Source organism: Psittacula echo (genome assembly GCF_963264785.1).
Source record: "Psittacula echo genome assembly, chromosome: Z".
Classification (NCBI taxonomy): Eukaryota; Metazoa; Chordata; class Aves; order Psittaciformes; family Psittacidae; genus Psittacula; species Psittacula echo.
Window position 1 is genome coordinate 86,377,552 of NC_137742.1, and position 21,363 is coordinate 86,398,914.

Below are 21,363 nucleotides of genomic sequence, written 5' to 3' on the forward strand. Positions count from 1 at the left end.
AAAATCCCTTTTAAGATGCCTTTATCATCTTACAACACACAACCTATTTCAAGAGAGACCACAGCTTTCATTTAGCCTAAATGGAGTTTCATTTTTTTTGGAGTTCTTTTTTAAACTAATACCTATAAGAGTAGCAAGTAAATAAATTGCAGGCAAGGGCAAGTATTCAGCAGATAACAGATCTAGGCAGGATCTCATGCTCATCAATCCTTCCTCTGGCTTCCTGTGGGAGGTGATGGGTTTATCTCCATCCTCTCCTGGCAACTTCATCCCCAGGAGAGGCAGGAAGGTGGGTGAAAGCTGTGATTGTCTGATTTTATCAAACTGATGGAGAACGCACAGTGGGGTCAAACAACAGCTTTATTATCCGTTTATGTCCTGGCAAAGCTGATGGTACAAGCTGCTGGGTTTTGGTTTCTAGGGTCAGCTGGCAAGGAGATCTAACACAATGACAAAGGAGTGATGGGAGCAAGCCCATCATATGTCAGCAAACCAAAAGGATTTTATGAAAGGCTTCATTTCTCACATACTAAAGCAAGAACAAGTGGGGATAACCAGCTGAAAGGTGCTGCCTCTGCTGCAGTCTTGAATGCTCAAAACCCTGTGGAATGTTGCAGCAAGGAAGGCAAGGGAGGAGAGAAAACACTGGGAGGAGAGAAACCCAAGGCAATGTCTTGGTGCAGGCAGACCTGCAGATGGAGAGAGAAGTCTTAAAAGTACCAGGAATAATGAGTAACTGCCTGGGGGTGGCGCAAGCACCCCAGCAAGTGCCTTTCTACCTGTTCTCAGCCAGACCCCTGAAGGCTGGAATTAATGGCAAAATGATGGAGGTAAATGGTGAAGACCTGCCGAGGTGGCTTTATACGTTCTTCTGAATCCTGGCATGGGAAGGGAGAAGAGATGGATGAGCCTTCTACAGGGTCACAGACCTCTGACTCCCCATCTCCTCCCAGAAAGATAGAGCACAGGAAACACTTCCCAATAGCAAGTATCCATGGAAAACCACACCAGAGTGAGCAGCAGGAGCTCTGTGCACGAGTTACCTCCCATGGAGGCAAAGGCCTTCAGAAACCCAGCAGGAAATATTCCCTTTCTGGTCAAGGTGTGGGACAAAACATCATCAGAGATTTTCTTTTCAGCCTTTAATTTCTGGGAGCCAAGGGAGGTGCAGCAGAGGTGGTGTACACCTTAGGGAGCCTGCAGGAAAAACAGAGTTTTTCCTAAGGAGAAACGTATAGTGGGTACTGCAGACGGATACTGGTTTATTGAACTTCAGAGTGAGCTGGAAGCCATGACATTGCCAGAAATTAAATTCCATCTTGTTATTGAACGGGAGCCAAGTGCTCTGTTCAGCTCTGACCCCTTTTGTGTTGCAAGAAAATGAAGAAAATGTTTGCCAATATTTCTGCAGAATAAGGGGCAAAGCAGTAGGAGTGCTGAGACCCTTCATCTGTGCAGCCACCATGGCATCATCAGCTTTGTAATGGGTTTCATGCATCCTTTGAAAGCACACAAGGCACATAATGATTGCTTTGGCCCCAAGAGAGGGACCGCACTCACCGCACAGCTCCTTGGTGTCCACGTTGCTGGAAGAGGGGAAGGACAAAGCAGGGGAGGAAGCAGGAAAAAAAGAAAGAAAGGCAATTTTAAAGGACAGGCGAAGGCTACAGTTAGGATTTTTGCAGGCTTAACCCCAGATACCCACCTGCAACATTACCCATCCCCTCAGCATCCCCTCAGGCACCAGTGGGGACAGCCTAAGAAGCAGACAATGGTTGGTGCCACTCACGGCACGCATGCGCCTCTGCATCTTCACCATCTGCACAGGTAGGACAGGTTCATACATTATTTTGGAATTCCTTAGGGAGAAATGAGGATTTGTGCCTATGGGGGACCCAGCAAACCCCACAGCAACTCTTCTCCCTTTCTCCTAAATACCCACACCCAACAACACCCTGGTGAGGCACCCAGTGCAGCACAAGAATGTATTTTGTTCTCAGAATAAAAACTTGCAAGATCTACTTTTCTAGATGGATCAGTTCTGGGCTGTGTGCAGTTCCCAACCAGGACTCCCTCTGACAAAACAGTAGAATTACTTCTTAAATACACGAATATTTCATTTATATAACAACATAGAACATGTTTATATAACAACAGACAACCTGCTTGGGAAATGAAGATACTTGCTAATCTCTTTGTGCCTCAGATTCCAACACAATTATTAGTGCCGTTCAAGTATTGCAATAATCTCTTAATAGAATTATATTTTGTCAATCCATTTATGTTTAGAAAGATATTTCTTTAACTAAACTCATACCTGCTCTGTCTGCCCTGTCAACATAAGTGGATTAGGGAAAGAGATGTTTTCAATACTGTTTTCATTAGCGCATCCTCCTACAGCTCTACCCTGAACACTGAAATTCTCCTAACTGCTTGCCCATGCATGTTTGCATGACCAACAGGCCTGACTGCAGGCCACAGATCCTGGGCTCCTCCTTATCCCCATGACCTGACACTTTCACTTGTTTCTGGCCCTCTCCTGGGATGAGATATTCTTTTGAAGGGATGATGCATGGTGGGAAAGTGTTAATTTGGGATTGCTCTTCACTACCCACGGCCATCCTTGAACCCCATTATCAGAATTGATGACATAAAGCCAAAAAGTGCCTTTGCAGCAAGCTGAAGTACCCAGGAAAACCTAATTTCTGCTGAAATCTTTTGTCATCTTCTGCAGCAGGCTCAGACTTCGTGTGAGCAGAGCAGCTTTACCAGGCAGTGTGGTAGCAGGACTGGCACAGGCTGCATTTATCTCTCCAACAGTGTTTTAAAGTGAGCTTCTGCTTCAGCAGAGAGACAATATAGGAGCCTTTTTCTTTATATTTAGGTTCTGCCTGAGAAGATGAAAGTTTCTGTAGCTTGGGGATCCCTCTGGCCTCTCACTAGGTGGATTTCATCCCGTAAGCATGGTAGCCAGGTGCACTACAGCCAAGAGAAACAGTGTGCATTGATGATATTTGAGGAGGAAATCCCCCAAATTCAGTGTCACCCAAACCTGGGCTCTCCCCAGAAGCAGAACCCCACGTGATGGCACTGGGGACCCTTCCACTAGCACTCCTGAGCTATGGGACCTGCTGGGTGCTGGAGGCAAACACAAACATCTTGATCCCATCAGATGCTGGCTGCCAGAAAGATGCCACCCAACCTGTCTCATGTTGTAAAAGCACATTACACACACCCTCATTCCCAATTCCACTGAATATGCAGATCCAAAACACTACCCACTAGAGATGACTCCTGACTGAATAGTCCACAGCACTTCAGCAGCATGTGATGGCTAACATGGAGCCTCAGCAATTCACAGGCAGAGAATATTCAGAAGATTCATTTCCAGCACTGGCAGAGCCCCATGTCTGACCGAGGATCATGGTTGGTCTTTCATCCAAGCTCTCTCCAGCCCAGAGCCTGGGAAGACAATTGATACTCTCAGACCCATACGCAGGAGTCAGTTTTACAACAGCATTCTCCACAAAGTGCTTAAATAATATTGTTCAGAAACCAGTCCGTGTTCATAAGCACTTACTGAAGTGGTTATGGGTCGCGGGGTTATACGGCATGTTACTGAGAAAAAAAAAATGTACTCTTGTTTTCCACATTGCTTTGCATTGTAGTAATTGATCTGCCACTGCCAAAAAAGGACTTTTATTTCCTCACAACCTGCCATCATATCATTCAACCTAATTGTGCTTGAATGTTAATTTGGCTGAAGAGTTGCTTTTAATTTTAAGCTATCTTGTATTACGACTAAGCCTAAAGAAATTACTGAAGTCATAAACTGACAATAAAAAAAATATTATAATGTTCAGATGAAAATTTGTAAGTAAAAATCAATGAGTACTTGAACACAACTCAGGGCATTTCCTATGATATTTCCATCCTGTGGGAGTGTGCCTAACTGGAAGCATCGCTGACATGCGGCCACGGTCCCATCAGTGTTACGAGGGAGTTTTGTTGCCCAACATGGCCACTGCACAGGAGAACACACAACGCAAGGGATGTTGCAAAACCCAGCTCCAAACCACTTCACAAGCTGCTCTGGTAGCCTAATGGTACTAACCACCCTATGGGTGATGCCAGTAAGATGTTATGATGCAGATATTCAGTATCTGGGTTTCAAGCCTTGTAAAATAGGAGGTGGCAGCTCCCCAGAAACACCCTCACAGTCCTTAACACTTCATCCTAGGACTGCCCTTCAAAGCAGTCACATATCAAAAAGCCCTTTGACAGGAAAAGATTTAGGTGAGTATCAGTTACCTATCTTTTTCTCAGCTGGCAATTATTTAATGTTCCTGTAAGTCACAATAAACTAAAAAAAAAAATCATGACAAGTTGTTCTCATTTTTTCAGAATAAAAATACTAATAATTAAAAAAATCTTTCAGCTACCAAAACACTCGGCTGTGAATTAACTGTTAAGCTTTCTTACATTAATAGTGTGACTAATTAAAGAACTTCCTGAAGCCATAACCCAACTAAGCAAAATATAATAAAGTTCAAGTGGAAGTTTAAATGAAGAAATCATAAAGACTTCTGTCTTATACATTTTTTTTTTTGCATAGTAAAAGCCACATCTATCTGATCTCTTTCCAAAACAAAAGCCTTTCTTTCAAAGCAGAAAAAATTAAGAAAATACAAGTCTTTTTGCTGTCAGGGCTTTTTCTCTGTTTCCTAACCACAGAAACTATAACGTGGAGCAGCAACAACCTTGCATCTCCCATTTTGCTGGGGATGTGCACCTTTTGAGATTACTTTCCAAGGCAAAGATATACTTTGGAGATCCTCCATTTGCTACTTGGGACCTTATTTCTCTGACAGAAATAGGAACCAAACACAAGAGCTCAGCTTTCAACCTAGAGCACCTTCTGAAAAAGCAAATTCCAAGACATAAGTCAATTTGGTCACTAAAAGGACTGTTCATTGCTCACCACCCACCACCATTTAAATACACTGAGATAATTTAACCTGATAACCATACTGGCAATAGGGAAATAATTTTCCCTCCTGGTTCACATCCAATTATTTCAAAGAAAAATAAAAGTTCTCCAAGTGTGACACTCCTCCCTTGGATGTGGCAGTTTAAAGAGCCACAACCACACTGTGAGCATCTCTTCAGTGGGCTTAATTAAGAGCCCAGAGAGTAATTACTGCTGCATGACCAGCAAGAGGAAGTGGCTGCCCAGAATAATCGCTGTGCCTCCTGCCTACAGGAGAAATACATTCCCCTCCCCACCAAAACCCCACCCAACTTTACAACACAGTTGAATGAGTGCCTGGGCTAATGAGGATCCCTGGGAAGTCACAGCTTTGCCTGTCTGCATCCCTGATTGTAGATTATCCAACCGATGGGCTTTCACCAGAGTTGCCCATGTACTGACTTTCTGTAGCTTTTCCATGGGCTCAAGGCACTTACAAGCTTTTTTACTTCTCTACCTCCCTTTCTTGAAACATGCTGCCGTCTTTGAGATTTTATCCCAGGGAGGAGCAGAGGGTGAAATTCCCTTCTGAGGTTCCACTCAGCTAAGGAAAAGGTGCTCCTGCGGCACAATCAGAAACATAATGGGAATTCAGAAGTTGCAAATACATCAAAGTCTCATCTTCACAGTGAATTTCTCATGCAAATAGCTGCCTGGATGTGCTGCTCAAATGCCACTCAAGACCTGATCGGCTTCTACTGAAGATAACAACCCTTTTACTTGGGCAGATTTTCTTTTGCACCAGAAGCCACACAGCTTAGTTGCTTCACTGACACAGAAACGGAGGTTTTTCTGAAATCACGTTCTCCTTTTATTTCCATCTTCTCTTCACAGCTTTGGGTTTGCTACAAGGCTTTAAATGAGCATGGAAACAAATTATCCTCTAGCGTTAGCCACCTGCAAAATTCATTTTCCTTTAGGAAAGACTAAAAAACAACATGTGCAGCTGGGAAGTATTATTATATCTGATGATATGCCTTTTAGTCCCAGCAGTAAGAGTGCTGTGTTATCTCAACACCTCAGAAGTGGAAAATGTACATCCAGATGCCTACTAAGGGGTCACAGATGGTCACTCTTGATCATTACTTTCTAACTCAAAGAAAAATTTTTACACAAACCCCAGAGTGACAGAATTATTCCAGGCAGACCAAGAACAATAGTAGCTACTGAATGCCGGCCAGAAGCAGAGCAACTTTCATTCTCAAGAACTAAGCAACTTTCCAAGCCCAGCATTGTACCCTCCTGGATAACTCTGCTAAATCCTTATCAAGACCTACTCAAGAACCTCCTTCACCTGCCCACTTGTTTTAAAAATAAAGCCAAAGCAACAACAAAAAGCAAACAAAACCATTCTTATCATAAAATATAAATGAAAGACTTCCAAAATCTAAGATGCCAGATGCAAAGAAACAGCTTAAACCACATGTCATGGCTGTCCATGGCCAGCCAGCTGCAGCTTCAAATGACATAGACAAGTATTCATAACATATGTTAGTCTGAACTTTGATATCTCTAGCCATGGCAAGCTGGCAGTCAGGGCTCTGGTTCCTCATAGCAGGAACAAAACTCACAAAAATGATGTGAAGAGGCTGTTAAACTTGCCTCTTCAGCACCTCTGAAGTCCAAAACCAATGAAGCCAAGGCATAGATAAAGCAGCCAAAAGAATCCCAGCCTCTCATGACCCTATCTCAGCTGCTGGTCTTTTCCTACAGGATCCATGCCTACCTCTCCTGCCAGATCTCCTTACCTCTGCTACAGTTTCACACTCATCACTGTCCCTGAGGAATGGCTTTTGGTGTGCACTTGATGAGTTTGGAAAAAGGAAAACTATTCTACTCACGTTCTGTCAGGGGCCCCCACAAGTGACCCTGCCAGCTCCCATGGACCATGTACCCCATTCCCTAACCCATGGCTGTGCATCGGGTGTAAGACAAGATGAGCACAAGGCCATATACCCATGCTGGGGCTTGGTTTGGCTGTAACACCTGCTTACAGCAATATTCCTGCTTTGGCTTTTGCAGCTGATAAAAACAGCATGGGCACTTTGTCAGAGTGGGGAGGCTTAAACATCCCTCCTTTTTAACAGGCTTTCTGCAGCACAGCTCTCAGAGTTCCTGATTCCTTACAGAGAATCAATATCTACCATAAAGACCATTACTACATTACACATTATTTGCTTAGTTTCATTTTAAAAGACTGTTGCTCCATTTCAAGGCTAGTTGAGCTCCTCACTTCTTTGGCATACTGATGCATTCTGCCATAACAGACATTTATGAAGCAATAGCTCCTACATAACGCTAGCCTGCCCTGTGCAAGCCTCCGTGCAATGTGATTTCCTACCTACAGCTGCAGGTACAGATCAGAAACAGCATGATGAAGCCCTCAGTTGCCTTCTCACATTCCCAGAAAGTCCTGCAAACCATTCCTGATGCAGACCAGATGTTTTCATCAATAGTTTCAAGACAAAAATAACATTTTCTACATAGCGAAGTATTTGATAGAACAAAACACCTACCTCTAATCATCAAATGCACCAAGAAAAGTGTTTTAATTTGGGTAAAAATAAAACAAATGGCCTGGATGATGTTGGGAAACATGCTCTAAGCTCTCACTAGTTAAAAGAGACATAAATGTCGCTTTAAAAAAGACAGGGGCAATAAACTGGCACCTGCAAAGTACCAGACATTTGTTTGTTCATTCATCAGCAACTGCAATATGGCATTTCAGGCTGTCAGCTGGTGCCAGACTACCTTGCTTTGTCACACAGCTCCGGAGCTGGGGTCTGAGTACTGCTAATGAGCTGAGCTCAGCAACAGTGAGGCTCTGCCCTTCAGTAAATTAACATCAAAAATGCAGCATAAAGGTGTCATTTTCTGCAAAGTGCTGATCATGAAATCAGATCCCCAAACTCCATGGAGTGCAACAGAATCCCAAAGCAGAGATGCCCCACTGCTTCTTCTCATTGCCTGCCCTCCACAGAGCACTGCTCCTTGCTGCCCATGGCCACCCCACAGAGGCACTATGGATTGGGGACACCACAGGATCTGCACGCTAAGAGCAACAATAGGTAGAGTTGTTTCTTATATTTTGATTTAGGTGATTAAGACATTCTCCTCTTGCATCTCTCTTTGTACTTTGTAAAGCCATTTCACACTATATTAAAAATGATCAATGTCTTGCCTCTCTGCTTTGTCATAGGCTGCCAGAACCTCTAACCATTCACTCACACAGGAAAAGTCTCTTGAAAAAGCTTGTAAAACTTTGAACAAGATGACAACACAATAAAAAACCTGTTTACAGTGCAATTGATATCCTGAAAAACACAACAATGCAGCACACTGATTTACTAAGCTCAATCCAACAGTTAGTTTCTAAGCACAGTCACCATCTTAAGTAAAGCAGATATTTAGTACAGTACTAAACATTTTCAAAGTCTCTGTGCGTGCCAAATCCCTAATGAATTGCATCTAAACCCTCTTCTTTTTTGGGGGATGGATGACTGACGTTGAAAATCTGCTCACATCAAAGAAAAGGCATGTTTAATTACGGGAACTTAGCTGCTAGAAGGGATAGCACCTCCAAATTTATTAAGTAAGTTGTCAGTTATTACACACACATTTGGGCCCAGAGTGTATATACACCAGGTTATATGAGCTTCCATTTAATTTCTCCCCAGACAGCGCCAGGCAAACCTGGGACTATAATCCTTGGAAGGATGGCTTGTACACACCAGCAAAGAGGCAGCACAAGCAACCCCTCTTTGCTTTCAGGGCATTTCCACCAGCTTTGGAAACACAGCATGATATTTTGGTGATATTTTCATCTCGTTCCAGTGACATAATTGATTATTTGCTTTTGGCATTCTGGTCCCACACAGAGCCAGTATCTTCGGCCTGCATCCTGCATCACAGCCCACTTGTAAACTGAGCTTTCCAGCTCTCCTATGCATTTCACCAACAGTAAATACAGCAGTTGCGTCTGAGTTAACAACGCATCAATTTTGCTGTCAGGCTTGCTCAAGTTGATCTGCGTCAAGACAGATTTTTAAGTACCAACTGTTTGTGATGCATTTGGGCTGCTCTGTAATGTCAACTCTCTTCCTGGGGTAGTTACTGTAATATTTTTGGTTTGCCCAATAGGGATTCTGTAAGCAGAAAAAAACCCCCCATACATACGTTGTCCTGGGTTCAGCAGTAGCAGTCATTTTTCTCCTTCTTAGTAGCTGGTGCAGTGCTGTGGTTTTGACTTTTGGCCCGGAAACAGTGCTGATAACACTGATGGCTTTAGTTGTTGCTCAGTAATGTTTACTCCAACCAAGGACTTCCTGAGTCTCATGCTCTGCCAGAGAGGTGGGGAAGCCGGGAGGAAGCAGAGACAGGACACCTGACCCAAACTAGCCAAAGAGGTATTCCATATCACAGCACGTCATGCCCACTATATAAACTGGGGGCAGTTACCCGGAAGGGGGAGATCACTGCTGGGGTCGGGCTGGGTATCGGTCCGTGGGGGGTGAGCGGTTGTATTCTCTTCCCTTGTTATTTCCCTTATCATTATTATTATTGGTGGTAGCAGTAGTGATTTGTGTTATACCTTAGTTACTGGACTGCTCTTATCTCAACCCACGGGAGTTACATTCTTTTGAATGTAACTGTATGTAATCAGCTGTAATCAGCTACAAAAGCTATTACAAAATGTAATCAGCTACATAGCTGATAAAACTAACACCAGAGGCAAGGTTGGCCCACTGGTGAATGGGATGGGTGCCCTGGTGACAGAAGATACAGAGATGGCAGAGTTATTGAATGCCTTCTTTGTCTCAGTCTACTCTGCCGGAGGCAGTCCTGAAGAACCCAGTACTCCTGAGACCTCAGATGAAGTAAGGTCACTGGAGCAGTTTGCCTTAGTCCATGAGGAATGGGTTAGGGACCAGTTGAGCAATCTGGACATCCATAAATCCATGGGTCCAGATGGGATGCACCCGCGGGTGCTGCGGGAACTGGCGGAAGTCATTGCTAGACCACTCTCCATCATCTTTACCAAGTCTTGGGAAACGGGAGAGGTGCCTGAGGACTGGAGAAAAGCAAATGTCACTCCAGTCTTCAAAAAGGGCAAGAAGGAGGACCCGGGTAACTATAGACCGGTCAGCCTCACCTCCATCCCTGGGAAAGTGATGGAACACCTTATCCTTGATGCCATCTTAAGGCATGTCAAGGATAAGAGGGTTATGAGGGGCAGTCAACATGGCTTTACCAAGGGGAAGTCATGCTTGACCAACCTCATAGCCTTTTATGAGGAAATAACATTGTGGATGGATGATGGCAGAGCGGTGGATGTGGTCTACCTTGACTTCAGCAAAGCATTTGACACAGTCTCCCACAGCATCCTCATAGCTAAACTGAGGAAGTGTGGCCTGGATGATCAGGTAGTGAGATGGACTGCGAACTGGCTGAAGGACAGAAGCCAGAGAGTTGTAGTCTATGGGGCGGAGTCCAGTTGGAGGCCTGTATCTAGTGGAGTGCCTCAAGGGTCAGTACTGGGACCAGTATTATTTAATATATTCATCAATGATTTAGATGAGGGAATTGAGTGTACTGTCAGCAAGTTTGCTGATGACACTAAGCTGGGAGGAGTGGCTGACACGCCAGAAGGCTGTGCTGCCATCCAGCGAGACCTGGACAGGCTGGAGAGTTGGGCAGGGAGAAACTTGATGAAATATAACAAGGGAAAGTGTAGAGTCCTGCATCTGGGCAGGAACAACCCCAGGTTCCAGTATAGGTTGGGGAACGACCTGTTAGAGAGTAGTGTAGGGGAGAGGGACCTGGGGGTCCTAGTGGACGGCAGGATGACCATGAGCCAACACTGTGCCCTTGTGGCCAAGAAGGCCAATGGCATCCTGGGGTGTATTAGAAGGGGGGTGGTCAGTAGGTCGAGAGAGGTCCTCCTTCCCCTCTACTTGGCCCTGGTGAGACCGCATCTGGAATATTGTGTCCAGTTCTGGGCCCCTCAGCTCAAGAAGGACAGGGACCTGCTGGAGAGAGTCCAGCGCAGGGCGACAAAGATGATTAAGGGAGTGGAGCATCTCCCTTATGAGGAAAGGCTGAGGGAGCTGGGTCTCTGTAGTTTGGAGAAGAGGAGACTGCGGGGAGACCTTATTAGTGTATATAAATATATAAAGGGGGAGTGTCATGAGGATGGAGCCAGGCTCTTCTCAATGGCAAACTATGATAAGACAAGGGGTAATGGGTATAAACTGGAACACAAGAGGTTCCACTTAAACTTGAGAAGAAACTTCCTCTCAGTGAGGGTGACGGAACACTGGAACAGGCTGCCCAGGGGGGTTGTGGAGTCTCCTTCTCTGGAGACATTCAAAACCCGCCTGGACACATTCCTGTGTAACCTTATCTAGGTGTTCCTGCTCTGGCAGGGGGATTGGACTAGATGATCTTTTGAGGTCCCTTCCAATCTCTAACATACTGTGATACTGTGATACTGTGATTCTCCTCCTCATCCCTCTGGGAGCAGGGGGGAGGAAACGGAGGGGAGTGAGAGAGTGGGCTGTGTGACTGAGTTGCCGACTGAGCTTAAACCACAACAATACATACATACTTTTATATATACACACACACACACACACACACACACACATATATATATATAAACAAACCAGGAAGGAAAAGAATGGTTTCAATCTCCGATGCTCATTTAAAAATCACAACATAGCATTCTTGCCATGGAGTGCTTGATAAAATGCTTTAAAAACCAAAGAAACAGAAAGTTGTCCAGGTAGGCTGCTATCCACCGCTCAGCCTTTGAACCCACCAGTGTTTTCCCAATCTGACCAGTTCAGTAGTATTTTCCCAGCTGCTTTGTTAAAAGCCAACAACACCCACAAGCATGTTAAATCCTAATCAGGATTCAGATAGGGCTGCCTGATGCACGGCCCGATGGCCTTTCCCGAGAGTGTTTTGGTTTAAAAGCTTCTTTTCTTTGGTGAGACCAAGACGTTTTGCAGCTCTGTCAGCACGCAGCTGCTGAGCACCAGCTTTGGCACGAAGTATTTCTTCACTTAAATGAAAAGTAGAGCACAGCACAGTTTAAGTGACATGTTGGCACAGTGAAGAGTAAGCTACGACTCAAAAAACAGCTTCCACATAAACAGAAAGAACAAAATCCACCAAATGCCCACACTCTTGAGAGCCAGAAATTAGAGCCAGACATATAATTTTTGTGCAATCATTTTGTCCCTTTCAGAAGAGACAAGAACTGTCTCTTGAATCAGTTAATCAAAATCTCAGCTGATTATACCATCCGTAGTTTGTTTCTCAGAGAGCTAATTGAGAACATTCAATATTCAAAAATTAAGTTGGTTTCAATGGGCACATTGATCTCCATAGTGTGAGCATAGGCTCCCAGACGAATCTGGCACTCGGCTGAATCAGGTTTGCAATGCAAATAGCCAGGATTAGGGAGGGTGAAAAAAAAACCAGGAAAAACCCAATCATAATCATCATTGGTCCTTGCCCAAGAAATGGAAGTACTTTCTGTTCAAATTTGAGACGACTGGACCAAAGAAACCTGAAGAAAAGCATAGGCAGCTGTGCACTGCTGTCTCTCTGTCCACGATGAGCTCTATCAGGTAGAGCCTCCTCACACCAAAGGACACCAGACCTGATGTAGGTTGTGGGAATGCCATGTCAGAGGGCATGCCAGCAGGGACTGTGCTATCCAAATAAAGTGGTAACAATGATCTCTTCCATCAGGGGAAAATAAGTACTGGAGCACAAGGACAGAAGGATGCTACATGATCAAAGCTACTGAAGGTGTCCAGGTGTGGATCAGGGTTGTATGCTGGAAGGAGGACATAAGGAACCTCATGTTCATTTCTGATCATGTGAAGTTCCATTTCTGCACAGGTTATCAGCTGAAGCACAAGGTGTAGCTTTAGCTTCCTAGCAAGCTATCTCTTGCTTAATTCTCAGGAACAGATTTTTATCTCCTTTGCCTTTGTCTTTGACCCCACCAGAATGCCACATTGCTTTTACACAACACCATAGCAACAGTTTTTAGAGCTCAGGTTACCACCAAGACGGAGCTGTGCAGCTTCTACTGAGACATCTTGCTTTGGCTCCTCTAGTGAGGAATAGCACCAGTCCAGACCTGCAACAGCACCAGCAGCACATTGCTGGCATCTCCTCCCACTCTTTGGGTGATATGCACCATTGTAGAGCATTAAGGTCTATAGCCACAGGCACAACCACAGGGTCAAATATAAACCAGTTTTATTATCTGGGTATTGATGCAATCAAAGTAACAGAGAAACAGAATTAATCCTTGCAAACTGTCAGCCTAATTTTGAGAGCTTCTGGCCCTGTAAATGCCCTGATGATGTCTGCAGTGGGCAGAAATCAGACAAGAGTTGCGGGATTATTCCCAGCTGAGTTAGGTGAGGATGGGGACTGGGGATGCAGGGCAGGAGGGGCACAAGCTGCTGTGCTCCCTCCCTCTCCTTAGAGGCCTCAGCACTGGCAGTCATGCTCTGAATGCCTGCCTCCAGCTCAAAACACACACTCTAACCAAGTTACAACTGCAGGAGACAGCTTGCTCCTGCTCATTAGCCCTAACATAGTCTCCACAGCTTCTCTTGCACAAGTAACAGCCAGTGAAATACAGGCTTGTCCTTCCTCCTCTGCTCTGCTTCCATCATCCTTAAGGAAGCACGGCTGGCAGCTGGGCCCTGAGGAGCCGCCGTCCCACTGCATCAGTCCATGGCTGGACTCATCTCAGCCAGCTTCACTTCACCAGGCAGCAGGTTGCCCCCACAACAGCTCTGCTTGGGACTGCAGCCATTTAAACACTCATGCAGAGGGGGCCAGGTACACCCTGTCTCCCTGACAAAGCAGGGGCAGCCCAAAGCTCCCACCCTGTCCATGTAGGCACTGCAGGGCTCTTGAAAATGCTTGGAGCAGAATCCATGCTTCCTGGAAAGAACAGTGCTCTCCAGGTTAACATGCTCTGCTCCGCAGCAGGACTAATTAGTGCAGGCAGAGCAGCTCATCAGCACCATTACCTGCATCCAGGGTGGCCCTGTGCAGCCGTGCCTCCCCTCGCTCTGGGATTGAACACACAAACTCCAGCTGGTAGCTGCCCTGACTTTACCCCACTACAACCCTGTGCCCCAAAGCGACCCCAGATTACTCTGCTTTATAATACTTCTCCCTGTGGTATCTGAGCAGCAATGGGGTTGGGAGGTGGGCGGTTCCATGTTTCCGAGAAGGATGTTGTTCAGCATGCAATGGTATTGTGATCAATTTTCCCATCTATCCCCCATCATTGCCCCTCTGGACTACCACCCCATGACAGGTAACTGCCATGAAGGGCAGGAGGTGGCATGCTGCTGAATGCTGTACAGGCTGGAGAACCCCATTGCCTTCAGCTCTCCATTTGTCACAATCTTCCAGCAAATGTGACAGCCTGAGGAAGCTGTGACAGGCTTCTGAAAGGCGATAACGCTTCTGTTAATTATTCTACATGCACAATCCAGCCTTTCCTAGTGTTTGCCACTGGAGAGAAGAGCTCATTTAAAGAGACGGGGGAAATAAAGCCATTAAAAGAAGAGCTATAAGCCTAAAGAAGAGTTAACAAGTGGCAGAGCAGCAGAATGCCAATGCTGTGTTCTTTGTAACTTGTAAATGGAACTGTACAGCTCATTCAAGAAGTCCTGCTCCAGTGAGGAGGATTGTCCTCTGCAGCTATGAAAAATACAAAGGTTAGTAAGGGAATTCTTAAAATCCTGTGCCAGGGCTAAATTTGTTTGTTCAACAGCCCCATCTGACCTCCCCCTGCTTTCACAAGGACTGAGAGGTGCTCCGTCCTTCCAGTGGGATGCAGAGTGGGTCTAAGGACTAGCTCAGGGAGCTGGAAGAAGATGATAACTGTGGGTCAGACAAAGCAAGTCTTGTCCAGTATCACAGTAATGTTTTTAAAGGGTTTCATCTGGTCATTTGTGACCTTACAACTTTTTTGACTTTCCATTTGCCATGACTTTTGATACATACTGTTAGGAAAAGTTTACAAATATAAGAGGATTTCCTGGGAAACCACCAATCTAAAGCCCTGTTCTGCCACCAAACCAAGCATACATATTTAAATATGCGTGTTTACATGTCATAGACATAATTTGTGCATTCCAGTAGCATTGATATTAATAGTGACATATCATTACCTCCCCAGTAATCTTCAGGCAGCTCCCCATAAAGTACTGCTGAAACCTCCTGAAATAGCAGCTTAAAAAAAACACCTAGCAAAGTCTTGCTTTTGCCTCCTGCTTTAGCTGGGAGGAGGGAAGGAGAGCAGCCAGTGTGAGCAACAGAAAGAAAAATCCCACTTGATCATCCTTTTTAAGCAACAGCAGGTTATGAGGATAACTTTGTCAAAAAAAAAAAAAAAAAAAAAAAGTGAAATAAGTGACACATTTTGTGAAATAAGTGACACATTTTGCACGTTCCTGCTGCCAGATGAAATAACTAGTGATGATGGGACTTGTATGCTACAAGCACAGCCTTTGTACCCTGCCATGGATGGCAGGTTCTCTTATGAGGATACTGGGTAATAAACCCCAGAGTGGGTGTTTGGAGCCTGTGTCCACCATGCCACATTAACATCCTTGAGACATTTACATGGCAGTCACAAAAAAGAGGGATCCTCACTAATCCCCTGGGCTCTTTTGGGGTATCTCAGTTCAGTTCATTTCAGCATCCTCCTAACTGCAACTTACTGGCAACAAGGTGTTTCACTCGGGGACTGTGATGCCCGAGGCAGAAGCACACACTTCTCTAGCTCAGCTACTCTTGCATCCATAACCAGACTCATCTTCCCATTCCTCTGCCCAACTTTTCTCCTTTCCAGTATCATCCCAACTAAAGCAAGTCAACAAATCAGTACAGACATTCATTTTATCTCCTCCAGTAAGGCAGTTCCGTGCTCCTAAAAATACTCCAGGAAATTGAATCAACATTTTGTAATTTGGCTGGTAACAGCAATTACTAATAATCAGCAGGAACATAATTTCCTTCATTTTGTACTCTAGCTGTAACATAATTTCAATAGCAAACTTTGCTTTGCACACCAAACAAACATGATCGACAATATGAGAAAAACAGAGAGATAAAACAGTATCAAAAAATAGCCTTAAAAAGAAATAAAGTTCTATCAAATAGCAAGTAAGTGGCATTCAAACAGCCTTTTTGGAAGATAAAGTTAATATTGTTCCCCTGTAAATTGAAAGCTCCATTCCTGTTACTCAATGGCAGCACTGCTCAAAATTGCAACGCTAGTGCTTGGACACAGTGGAGGCTGAAGGCAGCATCCTTCCTGCCCCAAATCCCACTGACCTGCTGATTTACTGTGCAGAGAACAAAAGACAGGGCAAGGTGAAGGGCACACACAATTTGAAGGACTGTACGAGCTGCATGACTGAAGTCAAGCAAACTACTTGTTTCATAGTGAAAAGCACTTCTGCAGAAGGAACCCTAGCTCTTAAATAGACTGAAAGAGTTCTTGCAGATAAAAAATGAGAAATATATTCTTCCTTCAGCTTCACAAATTTCCTGTAGGTGTCAATGCTTTAAGAATCAATAAGCAAGTGCCAATTTCATGCAAGGATTTAACTTGGAAGGGTGACCAACTCATTACTTTTCCTTTCAGCCAAGAACAGCAGATGCTAAACTTCTCTGTTCAACTATCAATTCCTCATGGGTATTGATGATTGGATCAAGCTAGCTTGGCAAAAGAAAAATGTTATTGAGTTGTAGGAACTCTTGCCATGCTCAGGAGCTTCTCAGAAACCCTTCCTTGCCAGCAGCACCATTGTATAATATTTAGAAATGGCACCTTTTCTCTCTGTCCAATTTTAAAGACATCCCTTACTAAGGCTTGGAGAAAGCTGCAGATTCTCTACAATACCTAAGTAAAAATGGACTGCAATCCAATTTCCCACTTCAAGAAGACCAGAATAAACACCCACACGCACTAATCCCCCATCCACCCTGGTTTACAAGTTGACTGCATCTTTTCAAAGGCAAGATGAAAACTGATGAGCTCAGGCAATGCTAAAGATTATTTCAGAATGGAGGCACATGAGCACCCAAGACCCAGAGTCTACAGAGAGCCCACCCAGGAACATCACAATAAATAGACCTACAAGGCATAAAAGAGCATCTAATGTCTATTGAAAAGGAACCATCAGTTCCTGTGATGTAGTGAATAACATATACCCAGCTGGTCTTTAACATTTCTGATCTTGGGGTAAACTTTGGGAAGCAAACACAGATCAGGGGATCTTTTGGATGAGTGCAAAGCATGCACCACTCACACTGTCAAGACTCTGTACCTGCTGCCAGAAGGCTTCATAATTAACCAGACTACTATTTTTTTAAAGCACTTGCTGCAAGGCTTCTCATTTGAAATTAGATTCTCTTTTCATCTGCTTTTGGACAGATTTTATCTCTCCAGAGCTTTAAGAGTCACAGTGGAATAAGACTCAAAGCTGGCTTTTGTTTGTACTTCCTAACAGCCTAAGCTACTCAGGCTTTTGAAAATGGAGTCCTCTTGGAAAGAGAAAATCCACCAGTGGGCTGTGCTGTTTGTACTGGTGCCTAGGGCCACCACTACCTGCTAGCAGGGGTTCTTCCACCGGGGCTTCGTGCTGATCCCAAACATCATCAGTGCCAGACACTTGTCAGAAGGCTCACAAACACCTCAGACCACAGCAAAAGCAGTCAGAGGGGGCACTGAGGGAGAGATGGCAAAGGCAGGTGGAGCAGAAGGAAACATCAGCTGTTAATGAGCATGTCACCTTAATTTGATAGCTTGGCACAGCCTGTGAAAGCTTGCTTCTCAGTGAGAGCAGTCAGGTGCCATATTTAGCTTCAACTTTGATGTAACGTCAAACTAAAGCAAACCTAAAGCCCTCCCCTGCCATCACTTTTCCCTGCTGTTATTGAAGCTGCAATGTGCAGCGCTGCTCATGGATCTATCCCCTTGCTGCCTTGCCCAGGCTTTGTGAGGATAGAACTGCAACCACATTAGGCTGCTGAGACCAGAGCAGAGGCAAAGCATCTACAACACTGGCTGCAGGGCTTTTGCTGGCCTCTATGCAAAAGAACTTCACCTTGAAGAGAAAGAGTTTGTTTCTATTCGGTGCTAGAGCAATCACTGCTTTCCAGGGGGTATTTTGTACGGGAGGTGAAGCAGGCATGGGCCAAGTGCAGGGAATATGGAGACATCACAAAGAGACAAGATCACAAATCATTCCAGTTTGTCATGTGTAAAATAGCTGGATAGGACTATGCTTATGGAGATTCACACAGTTGCCTTTCATAGCACAGCAAAGCCTTTAGATAAAGTGGAAAAGCTGAAAAGCCATTTCAATATCCTCATAGGTAAAACTAAGCACCATTTCAGATCAGGTTGCACTAAAGAAAATGACCTGAAAAAAAACACCAAGTGAGAGAAGTCATAGTGGCCATCACAATGAGACACAAACTAAGCAGAAATGGAGATCTTGCAAAGTTCTGCAAAGCAAGTTTCACTTTGCTTAGCTCTCCGAGAACAGCATTACTACAGCACAGCCACAGCTACTTGCTGTGATCCAAAGGCCCTGTGAAATGCGAGGGTGTCAGCAGGGGGAACTTACTTGGTGTTGTCTGAGTCAATGGTATGAAAGAGCTTCTCAAGTTCTTCTTCATTGAGTGTCCCATCAGAAAAAAAGGCCTGGAACTCCTCCAGAGACAGCTTCCCATCATCTGCAAACAGCAACAGAGCCACCATTAGGGAACAGGCAAAGTGAGGGGCAAGACTGAAAATCAGAAGTTATGTTCAGATATAAAGATTGCGATCAAAATTATCTTCAAGTGCTTCTGCAGGACTGGCCCTCATGCCAGCAGCTCTGGCAGCACCAGAGCCAAGGAAGATGCATTGCTCCTGGGCACGGATGCACTGGCAGTTAGCAATTAATTGGGCTATTAACCAAGGCATGACTCAAGCCAAAATGGGAAAAGCCTGAGAGCTTCATCCTAAAAGTGACTTACATTTAAGAAATTATGGAGTGTTTTGTCTACCCTATGTTCAAATTATGTAGGATGTAAGAGACGTGTAATTGATAGGAAAAAACCCAGTACTGGAATTAACATCAGACCCAGCAGTATCTTTTGCCACCTCCATTCAGCTGCATCTTTTCCACCACAGTACGTCTCCCTGCTCTGGACAGAAATGTAAAATAGCACCTACTAAGCATAACAAGACACATCTTGCTTAAGCTGTCAACTGTTCAAACATACAAGTGCTGCGTCACCTTAATGTTGTGCCTTTACTTCTAAAGGGACCTGATGACGCACAAAATCCATCTGCCTGGCTACAGCTTGCTGGATGCCTTTTAGCTAACCTACCAGCAGGCGAAGCAGTTACAAGACAAAGGTACAACAATGTTCTTCTGGGCACCTAGAGAGGTAATTTCAGCAGCAAGCTCCAAACTCAACCTTAAATATCTATTTTAATGCTGGCTCTGGCTATTACACAGGCACTTTAGCAGCCTCATCTGCAGCTGTACAAAGAGGCTCTGCAAACATCAGTGATTGTGCAAAAGTGTCTCTAGTCTCAGCTCAGAGACTGAAAAATAACATCTGGATTTAAAAATCTGGACACAGACTTTGCATGTTATTTTACATATTAGCCCCAGTGTTTAATTTAACACTGGGGTTACCACAGCCTACTTAAATGACCAAGAAAGAAAGAAAAATCTCAAATCCATATACAAGGAGATAGAAGGAGGATTTCTTTGCAATTTTTGATGATAAGGTGACAAAGGCTTGCACTTAACTTAAACCTGGAACCTTTCTCTGAGCACTGTGGACAGGTACACCATGTCTGTAAAACCACACCTGGAAGTAACAAAGTTTGGAGAAAGCTCCTGCGAAGTTCAGCAGTAAAGCAATGAGAGGGAGATAAAAGAAACTCTAAATTTACCTCTATGTTTTTCTGATGCAAGCTGCTGACACTGTGCTCTGGTGTACAGCAGTGCCTGGGGGAATAACCAGCACACATATTATTTAGAGTCTTTCCATTCATATCCACAGAAGATTCATAAACTAAATGCTGCCTACCTCGCAGTAGGAGAATATATCATTTATTATTTAATCAAATCAATTCTAAACCCTGTTGCTTCTCTTTCAGGAAATTACACTAGAGGACAAAATTAGCCAATTTACCACATACATATCAATATTTCTTTCTCAAACTAAATAAGTCTGCTGCTTCTAAAACATACCTGAATTGCCAAATGCTAACCCAGCTTCTCTTGCCTGACACAGATAAATTTAGACCAGTGATAAATTTAGTCTAAGATAGCTATTTAATTGACAATTATGAAAGGAACACAGCAGGAGAACAGCATCTACAGCAACACCCGGTGAAAGGGGTATTATTTTCAGAACAGCACAATGGCTACAGAGAGTGCCCAGCTGCCTATATTGTTTTTCTGTGTTCCTTCCTCAAAGTGTGACCTCTTTGCAGCAGGCAGGGTGCAGAATACTAATGCACAGCTAAGAGGACGGGTCCCAGATTTGCTCTCTATTTCTGATTAAACTAAAAACATCTAAACTTTAACAAGTGCCTATTGCTTGAAGCATCCCACCAGTGTCACCTGGAGGTTAACCCAGTGGAGACGCTCTTGCTGAAGGAGATAAGAAGACTGAGCCCCCTCCACCTCCACCTCTGCATCTTGCAAAACTGGATGAGAAGCTGCTCCCACAGTGCTCCTATTTATGCAGTATCCTAGCCAAGATCAAGGTTTGGCTTCTTATCCTGACTGGCAATGAATATATGTCTTCAAGCATCAAGATCAAAAGGATAATGGCATTTCTATCCCACGAGGGCTAAACAGTTCTTTACATACAGTATGCTTTCCCTGTAAACCTTAAATCAGTGCTTTTTCATCTCAGAATTGTCCTTCCACACAGAGGGCAGGCAGAATGAAATTCCCAGGAAAGTCACATAAATCAACTTACTGGGAAACAGAAACCATAAAATGAAATTATTTCTTTTTTTCAGGAGAGTAATCTGAATTTACCATTTGCTCACCTCTGAAAGGCACAAAGGTGTTTCTAAGCTTAAGGAAAAAATAATAAACCAACCCCAAACAAGCAACTTTTTCCTTTACCTAGTTATGTTTGGTGTTATTTTTTCTCTTTTATTCTTTTTTTTATTATTATTAATGCATGCCAGGCTGCATTTTTTAAACACATTGGTGTTTAAAACCTGTGCCAAAATGCTACTCTGA

At 44.2% G+C, this 21,363-nt stretch overlaps 1 protein-coding gene across 1 annotated transcript in view; it reads right to left on the reverse strand.

The window, feature by feature from the left end:
• NECAB2 (N-terminal EF-hand calcium binding protein 2) overlaps positions 1-21,363 on the reverse strand; it is a gene marked incomplete at both ends in the record, with an annotated part of 80,045 nt that overhangs the window by 20,312 nt on the left and 38,370 nt on the right. The window contains 2 exons of the mRNA XM_080638657.1: positions 1,561-1,586; positions 18,724-18,832. Coding sequence (XP_080494783.1) covers positions 1,561-1,586; positions 18,724-18,832 — 135 coding nt within the window. The remainder of the gene's footprint in view (positions 1-1,560; positions 1,587-18,723; positions 18,833-21,363) is intronic.